At 42.1% G+C, this 10,000-nt stretch overlaps 1 protein-coding gene across 4 annotated transcripts in view; it reads right to left on the reverse strand.

Annotated features, from left to right (window-relative positions):
- LOC125040548 (protein trachealess-like) overlaps window positions 1-10,000 on the reverse strand; it is a 134,867-nt gene that overhangs the window by 96,391 nt on the left and 28,476 nt on the right. For all 4 annotated transcript variants that reach the window (XM_047635136.1, XM_047635134.1, XM_047635138.1 and 1 more), the window contains exon 2: window positions 4,763-4,804. In XM_047635136.1, coding sequence (XP_047491092.1) covers window positions 4,763-4,804 — 42 coding nt within the window. The remainder of the gene's footprint in view (window positions 1-4,762; window positions 4,805-10,000) is intronic.

Here is a 10,000-nt window from a genome sequence, read left to right on the forward strand (position 1 = left end):
GAACACACATCCATCTATTTATATCTGTCTATCAAGATAAATAAATGTATATAAATATCTATCTACCTACTTACCTGTCTATCTATTTATATATCTATCTCTTGATCTACCTATCTATATATAATTCGAAGGACTTGAATGTCAATAAAAGTTAAAAAGAAATCAGTGTTCTTCTTAAGAGGCTATAAAAATAATTTACCGCATTGATTGAATGTCTTTCTGACCCTCACCGGAAGGGTTAAAAAAAAAACCTGTCCAGCCTACTATCCGCCTTCTATTGTGCATAGGTCTATCAGCCTACAGGAAGAAGAAAAAAAAATCAATGTGCTCTAATATCGTCCGAAACAATGAACACAAAAATGACCCTCGTTCGAAATATATTTTTTTTCGTCGTCCTATTAGAAATTTCCCGGAAATTGATCCATCCTTTGGATACATGAATGCGGAAGAGAAAAAAAAAACTACACACACACACACCAGGTGAATAATAATAAAAAGGAAGAATAAGAGAGAAAAAAGGAAAAAAGAGGATATGATATACGATCCTCGGCGGTTCGAAGCAGAAAGAGTCACGGGAGTGAAGCCTCCCTTGAAGCATTCTTGCGCCGATCGATTTTCACATTTTCATAACAAGATTAATAGTCAGGAGGTGGTAGGAAGGGGGTTAGGGGGAGGGGGATGTTGGGGGTTCTTATATTTTCTCCCTCCCGTCCCCCTCCCCTCTTATTTTCCTCCTTCTCCCTCCCCTCCTACCTTTTTATTCCTCCCCTTCCCCCTCTCCCTTTCCTCCCTTTCTCCCTCTCCCTTTCTTCCCCCCCCCCTCTCCCTTTCCTCCCCTTCCCCCCTCTCCCCCTCTCCCTCCGCCACACACACCTCAAAGGGACCGAGAAGACTACGCGAAGAAAGGCAGGAAGAAAAGCGAAACAATTAACCTCCTTCCATGAATAGACCACTAATTGTGAACCGTAACTCTGGCAACACCGTCCTTTTTTTTTTCTTTGAGGGGGGGTGGGGGGTGGAAGTGCGGTCCTTCGATGTGTGTGTGAAAGAGAGGGGGGGAGGGAGAGGGAGAGGGAGAGGGAGAGGGAGAGGGAGAGGGAGGGGGAGGGGGAGGGGGGAGGGGGAGAGGGAGGGAGAGGGAGCGAGAGGGAGAGGGAGAGAGAGAGAGAGAGAGAGAGAGAGAGAGAGAGAGAGAGAGAGAGAGAGAGAGAGAGAGAGAGAGTTTAGATACATGCTGTAGAGAGGGAGACTGGGATCACACAATCTATTTAATATGTATAGATAAAGAGATAAACAGATTAATAGATAAATAGATAGGCAGGTAGGTATATTGACCTACGGACAGACAGATAGAAACACACACACACACACACACACACACACACACACACACACACACACACACACACACACACACACACACACACACACACGTGTGTGTATACATATACATATATATATATATACATTTACATATACTTATAAATACATATACATATACATATACATACATATGCATACATATACATATATAATACATATATATACACATACACATACATATACATAGTCTACACACACACACACACACACACACACACACACACACACACACACACACACACACACACACACACACACACACATGTGTGTATATATATATATATATATATATATATATATATACATATATATATACATATATATATATATATCATAGACATATACACATACATGCATGTATATATACATATATATAAATACATAAATATAGATAAATAACATAGATAAATTTTATCTCCCCAGGCTTTCATCGGATTTTCTTCCTATTTCTCCAGCACCCAAAAAAAAAAAAAAAAAAAAAACGGGCATCATCATCACAAGACCCTACCCCCTTCCCCCCTTCCTATCCCCCATCATCATCATCATCTCATCTTCCTCATTTCGTACAGTTCTTGGAAAATTCTGACACCCCCTCCCCCCGCTCCCCCTCCCCCTCCCCCTTCCCCTTTCCCCTCCCCCCTCTACCACTACAACCGCCCTCATCCCGGACGAAAAATTGTTACAATAACCCAAAAAAAAGACGTGGTAAAAAGAGAGAGAGAGAGAGAGAGAGAGAGAGAGAGAGAGAGAGAGAGAGAGAGAGAGAGAGAGAGAGAGAGAGAGAGAGAGGGAGAAAGAAAACGTCATTTCATCGTAGCCTTCGGACAAAGCGAACGACAGAGAGACTCGTCGATTTTCGGTGTGTTTTGGCGCCATTTTCCTTCGTGAGGGATATGGCGATGGATCGACAAATCCCGGGACGAAAAAAAAATGAAGAAAAGGAGAAAGGTTGAGATCCCGACAGGAATTGTGCTCGATGCAACGTGGCTAATCAACATAGCAACCTGGTTGCAACCTGTGATCGCGGTATTAAAGGTGATATCGCTGAACCGTTTCCCCTTTTTTTTCCTTTCTTTTTTTTTTGTAAAGCTGATGATTAGATCTACGGGACTGGCATAAAAAGGGACTGACATCAACGGACTTGTCGGTTTTATTTCGCATTTATTGTCCGGTATATGGGAACACCAATTTAGGTATATAGCGGTATAGTTACGGCTATTTCATTCCTACATTTAATTTCGTCAGTAATCAAATCATGTAAAATATAATACCGATGTACAAAACAAAATGTTAAAGTTCAGCCCAGCGCAAGAGACAAAGCGAGCCAATGAGATACATCACATCACAGGCGAAAGCACTCATGTCTCCAGTCTCACCTTACATCACCTTCCTGATTCAGACCGAGGCCCGCTGTTTCCCCCGAGAGGCGCGGCCGCTGCCCCATTAGGATGCCGCTGGAGTGCCGCCGAAGTTGTGAAAACCTGGCCGACACCGCTGCGAGGAGAGCAAGTGCGCCGCTGACAATGCCGCTCGAAAGGACGATCGCCGGATCATGGCGGCGGGCGAGGGCGGCGAATATGATGGCGGAGGTGGAGAGCCGTTCATCGCCGCTGTGGCCGCTTCGGGAGCCGAGCGAGGCGTTCGGGAAGGCTTATCGCGAGCGTCGGCGGGCGGGTGAGCGCCCGATTCCGGCGGGGAATGGCGGGCGTCGCGGGCCCGGCCGGGGTCGAGACCATGTCCGCGGTTGTCGAGCGTTTCAGTAAGGAGGGGGAATGGCGAAATGGAAGAAAAGGAGTATGATAATGGAACATAAGTAGGATATAGATCGAGAGCGACGGTGATGACAGGGAAGAGAAGAAAGAGAGAAAGAGAGAGAGAGAGAGAGAAATGGCGGACGGAGCGCGGTCTCTCTTCCCATCCTCCTCCGCTGTTGCTCCACCTGCCCTGTGTCAGGCACCGGCCGGGCCACTCGACTATGATGTTTCGCGTTTATTTGGGGCGGTGTATTTACTAATCTAGTGAACGAAAAGCTATAGGCAATATAGACCCAGCACTCTGCTCTCTACGAGTCACGCAAAACACCCGATATGCAGGAAATCTTATTCTTTTGATAATGCCTATATCCTCAGCTCTAATCAAGAACGATATTGAAAATAATGACAGCATTTCCGTTTTACATGGAAAATGGTATAAGAGGTCTTAAACAGAACGTGTACACACATGACACGACAAGAATAAATATTTCTATTTGACAAGACAAACAAATCTCCTTTGTAAAAAAAAAAAAAAAAAAATAGCTGATTTGTAACTAACGATATAACCTACCCATCAGTTATACCTGAACCAAACTCGTTTTAACTGCAATTTCCAACCTATTCATATGCACATACATTCGAAAATAAGCAGAGAACTGAATATATCTTATAAATTGACATATAAATCCTGCAACTCCAAATGTGCTATCAATCTATAATATAAGTCTAGGGAAGCTGCAAAGTCATACTTGGACAATGGCTCCAAAAAACCGACAAGACGGTACATAACAGGAAACTCCCTCAGGGTCCAAAACCATCTGCGGAGAACCAGCGTCTTGAGATGTCTATCTTAATATCTTGGGTTTGTATCAGTTGTCTGTATTTAGGAGACATTACCGTTTGTTTGTGAGCCGTGTTTGGATAGAGTAGCGAGTTAAGAAAGAAAGAAAATAATATATATATATATATAAATACGAAATATATATTTTGGAGGGATATGTTAGATGTACTAACACTTATCGCCGTAACTGTTTGTTCATTGAGAAAAATATACAGGAAAGACCGAAAAGATTTTCTTTATAAAACACATCTTGGATGTAGGCCGAAATACAACGGTAACGAAACATAACAGAATTAAAACAATGAGATATGTTATATATTTTCTTGTCCTTGAAAAAAGTATATAACTACGGGTTGTGACCATTTGTTAGGGAAGGACCACAAACTTCACAGAAACGATTCAGTACAAACACAAACAAGGCCGTTATACAAGTAACAACATATATAACTACGGGTAATGGGTGCAAAAGGAGAACAGCAAAACACGAATAAATATATGGCACGGAATTATGTTAAAAAATGGAAGGGGGGGGGGGGAGGCCGTCTACAGTGCAATGCTAATTAGTCTACTTATACAGAGATATATGTGATAAACTGTTAACAGGTTTAGACAAAAACTTTAATCACAAGAGCGGGATGTGGTAGGTAGTTAGTGTCAAGTTAAACCAAGTTAGTATCAGGTTAAATCAATCATAAAGTGTTAATCAACTCGTACTGATCGAAGTTAAATTATTAGTGGTTAATCATTAGTGGTTTAATGACCAGTGATTTTTATGTTTTCCTACCTTCCGTCTGGCAATTGTCGCCATTGTTGGTCGGGCGCGAAACTGTAATTAGAAATATGAGTAAGTGTCTCATTTGGTGAAAGACAGGCAGTAACAGACAGACAGACAGAAAAACAAGTAGTTTAGCTCTTTATATAATCTGTTGTCTATTTCTGAAAACAAAAACTAAAGTGGGAATGTTGATTATGTCTTATACCTCATATGACTGTCGTGTGTATATATACATATATATATACATATATGTGTATATTAATTTTCTAATCATAATGGTGATAAACTTAATAAAACACAGTATTGTCACAGGTATTTGCATGTTTCCGAAACCTGCAGCTACTTAATAATATGTAGCTAATCGGACAAACACGTCATTCCTCCTCAGTAAAGAAATTTACAATCTTTCGTAGGTACCTTTTATATCACTTTAATAAGGATATTAACGGCGTAGATTGATAAAAAATATTAACTGAATAACTCATGGACAAGAGAAATCTCAATTATGTCCATGACACAAAATAGGATAACGTGTGTATATGTATACGTATATGTATACGTGTGTGTGTGTGTGTGTGTGTGTGTGTGTGTGTGTGTGTGTGTGTGTGTGTGTGTGTGTGTGTGTGTGTGTGTGTGTGTCTTTGCATGTCTGCGTGTTAAGTAACTATTGTGTATATATGTATGTATATGCGTGCTAACTACTAGGGGCATTAACTCTGGGTTATTGAAATAAAATCGGTTTGCAGTTTTTATTAACATTACATACAAATCCAATCAGATTTTGAGATATACTTTCGCCGGTTTACGAAAACATTTGAGAATTAGATTACATGTAGATTACATAGTCGATTGAGATAACGTGTTCGTTAACATAACTTACCATACCCAAAAAGACTACGCAAAAGAAGCAGAAGCAGAAGAAGAAGAAGAAGAAGGAGAAACAAAAAGAAAATGAATCACAAAATGAAGGAAAAAAAACATAACTGTTAAACAGATAATTGTAATAAGCACACGCACATAATAAATTCGTCACGAATATCCTATTATTAAAACCACATATCACGAGTAAAAACTTCCTACCCTGATTACGTCTAGGAAAAAGCCTTGCTAACCACAATCATCGGCATAAAAAGGACTAAACCAGAATAATAAACTTCATATGTAATTATCAATTCATGATGAGGAACGTTGCATGAAATCATATGATACTCACGCTATGATGAACTCAGATTGAATTTCCTACCAGAATATATATACAAAAATTTCTTTACCTTTTTTTTTTTCTTTTTTTTTACTGTGTATATAAAAGTGCAAAAGCACACAGGTATATCCCTCAATTTATATACCGACGCAAACATCAAAATATCAAAAGTGACAGAGACAGAGACCGAAAAAATGATGATAAAAAAGGAATGGAGCCAACCTTTTTTCTCTCTCTAAATTCTATTTTAAATACAATTTCCAGAGTTTTACAAACACCAGAACAATTATCGTAGAAGAACTTTTTTGACAACAGTAAAACTAGCAAATACATGGCGTGTGGGTTTCATTAACTGGACAAAATAACGCACTGCCAACACTCTCTCGCCAGGGATGGTATTTTCGAAAATTTAGTTACTTTTTTTTTTTTTTTTTTTTTTTTTTTTTTTTTTTTTTTTTTACCGTGATAACAATTATTCCCTCACTGACTTTGTCTATTTTGTTACTGTTGTTTTCATCAGGCACTGTTGTTCCCATTAGAGTTATTGGTGTCGTGTTAAATGCCGTTGTTGTTGTGTATGTTTTTCGTTGTTAGCGTCATCGTCCAAGGTATCACGATATTGTTATTTGCATTGTTCTTTCTCTCTCTCTCCCTCTCCCTCTCCCTCTCCCTCTCCCTCTCCCTCTCTCTCTCTCTCTCTCTCTCTCTCTCTCTCTCCTGTGGTATAATAATCACCATAATTATTGGGTGTTGTTAATCTTCACTGTACCAATCGCTGAAAGATCACTACACTAAGAAAAATGACAAATGTGTTAAGAAGAAACATGAAATAATTTTGATTTTTTATCTAATACAATATTTACAAAATAAGGAAGATAAAGTATGTTAGGAACAGACGGATGACAAATATATGTCGTTTGGATATTTTTCTCTCTGTGAATATAAAAGTGAAATAAATTCTATAGTCTTCCCAAATCGTACACATTGAGGGGGGAAGAGAAGGGACAGGAGGAGAGAGGAGAGTAGATAAGAGAAAAGAAAGAAGTGGTAAGAGGAAAGAAAAGTGGATAATAGGGCAGAAAGAACGAAGTGATAAGACTAAAGAAAGGAGTGGGTGAGAGGAAAGAAGAAAACAAAGAGATAAGAGGGAAGAAAAGGGTGGATACATCGAAGTGAAGAGGGTGAAAGAAAAAAGAAGAGAGGAGAGAAAGGAAGGAGAGAGAATGTAGAGAGGAGAGGAGGGGAAGAGGAAAATCACCCCCCCCCCCCCATATCGAAGACATAACTTACCTCAAGACTCGCCCAAAAGCCTCTTCTAAGGAATTAACATAGGCCTATTATCCCCCTCCCCCCAACGCTCCCAGAGGCGCTAACAATGCTGTTTTCCGGAATAATTAATTGTTTTTCATTAAGTAAAGTTTTAGTATCTGAAGAGGGTCGGATATTTGGGGAAGGGGGGGGGTAGGAGGGGGGATAATGAGGGTAGGGTGAGAGGGGAGGGTGAGAGGGGAGGGTGAGGGGGGAGGGTGAGGGGGGAGGGCCCTGCGATCTACTAAATGAGGATCATTGTCACAGTGGAACAATTGCCTGTGAGATCTGTTCTCTTTTTCTTTGTTTCGTGTGATTGTGTGGCTGTGTTTGTGCGGATTTGTGTTTGGTTGAGGGTGTGTTTGTTTATAATTGTGTTTGTTTGTTAATGTGTTTGTTTGTTTTTTTGTTTGTGTGTGTGTGTGTGTGTGTGTGTGTGTGTGTGTGTGTGTGTACGCGTGCGTGCGTGCGCGTATGTGTATACGTATGTATATCATGACAGATATATATACCAACTGATCAACATTCACATGGGATTTTGTACCCTTACACTTTCTCCCTTCCCCTTTCTCTTCCTTCCTTTCCCCTTCTCCCTCCCTCCTCTCTTCCCCTCTTTGCAAATCTCCGAACGACACCGACAGCGACAGCGGGAGAGTCGGCACAACGACCGACAGCGGGTTTGGTCGGAGACGATAAAATTTTAATTAAGATGTTCGTCGGTATAACAAGATAACTGTCCTTCCTTCCTTCCTTTCTTCCTTCCTTCCTTCCTCCTTTCCTTCCTTCCTTCCTTCCTTCCTTCCTTCCTTCCTTCCTTCCTTCCTTCCTCCCTCCCTCCCTCCCTCCCTCCCTCCCTCCCTCCCTCCCTCCCTTCTTCCTTCTCCTTCTTACTTTCTTTTCTTATCATATTTCGTTCTTCTACTATCGCATATCTATCTCGTTTTCTCTTTCTCTATGTTCTTCTTCCCGTCTTCTCTGCCCTTATCTTGCAGGAAAACTTGACCTTGAGACGAGAGATTATCAGGGAGAAGAGGGAGAGGAAGAGGGAAGAGTAATAACTGAGAGAGACGAATGGGGGAAAGAGGAAAACAAAGAGTGGGCGGCACAAAGACAGAAGGGAGAAAGGGTGCATGAGAGAAGAGAAGGGAGCGAGAGAGAGAAGAGAAGAGAAGTAGGAGAGAAGAAGAAAGGAAAGGAGACGAGAGGAGAGGAGAGGAGATAAGAGAAGAAAAGAAAATAGAGATACAGAAACCGAGAGAGACAGAGACAAAGAGAGAAAAAGACACAGTTACAGAGAGACAAACAAAAAGAGAATCATTAAAAAAAAAATAAAGAGCCGGAGATAGATAGAGAGAGAGAGATGGGTTTAGGAGAGAAAGAAGTGTTTTTTAGGCCCTGTTTGCTGTATATATACCTACAGCATCCGCGACTTACCGTTAGTTAACATGACGCGGAGTCGAGTGTCTCCCTCTATTAGCTTTGTCTTCATTAGCTAGAGCAAGGTCCTGCATTCACTTGTCTTCCTGTTACCATTGGTATCACGTACATCACAACTGATTATGTAATCATTCATCATATGTCCATCACATTATGATCATCATAATAATCACTGTCACAACCAGTCTGGATACTCCTTATTCACTATCAGTTCTTCGAGGATTATTGATCACCCTCACCATCATTGTCATCATCCTAGCCGTCATGTTATCAAACCTGTCATCATCATCACCATTATCATCATCTGCAACCTCACCAGCCTCTTCTTTATCATCATTTTCATCATCTTCGTCGTCGTCATCTTTATCATCATTATCATCATCACACTCATACTCATCCTCATCCTCACCATCATCACACTCGTCACCATCGTCATCCACACCATCACCATCATCCTTATCCTCACCACTCTCATCCCCGCGCTGTCCTCACCCCCCCCCCCCCGCCCCCCCGCCCGCCCGCCCGCCCGCCCGCCCGCCCGCCCGCCCGCCCGCCCGTGCCCAGCGAAAGGCGAAACTACATTAGCCCCAAAAGACAGTGACAAGTAGGACCTCTTGATATCATGCTTTAATTAAAATAATTGCAGAATAATCAGCACTCATGCTACATACATCTTGCCTCCATATGGTAGATAATTAAACAATTTATATGCAAATATTATTTGGGTGAATTACATTTCTCAAGGTAATTGGCGGTGATGTGTAATGCATGGCGGAGCGGGGTCGAGCCGAGGCCGCTACTGAAAGCCTCCTTGGACGACACGGGAAAGAGACGGCTTGGGCCGGCGCCCTCGCTCGGCCCGCGGTGGAGGGGGTGGGAGAGCGGGGGAGGGAAAGGGAGGGAAGGGAGGGAAGGGAGGGAGATGGGAGGGAGAGGGAGGGAGGGGAGGGAGGGAAAGGGAATGTGGGAAAAGGGAGAGGGGAGAGGAGGTGAGGGGGGTAAGGGAGAAGGGAGGGGAGGAGAGGGGGAAGGGGAGGGAGGGAAAGGAAATGGGGGGAGAAGATGGTAAGGGAAGAGGGAAGGGAGGGAAAGGGAGAGGGGAGGGGAGAAGGGAAAGCGAATAGGAGAGCGATGAAGGAAAGGAAATAGATGGAAGGGGAAATGAGAGAGCAATGGGGAATGGAAAAAGGGTGGAGAGGGATAAGGAAGAAGAGGAATGAAAAGAGGATGAGGGGAAAGGTGTGGAGAAAAGGAGATGGGAAAGAAGAAGGGAAAAAAGGAAGAAAGGACAAGGGAGAAGG

The sequence above is a fragment of the Penaeus chinensis genome, chromosome 29 (assembly GCF_019202785.1).
Source record: "Penaeus chinensis breed Huanghai No. 1 chromosome 29, ASM1920278v2, whole genome shotgun sequence".
Lineage (NCBI taxonomy): Eukaryota > Metazoa > Arthropoda > Malacostraca > Decapoda > Penaeidae > Penaeus > Penaeus chinensis.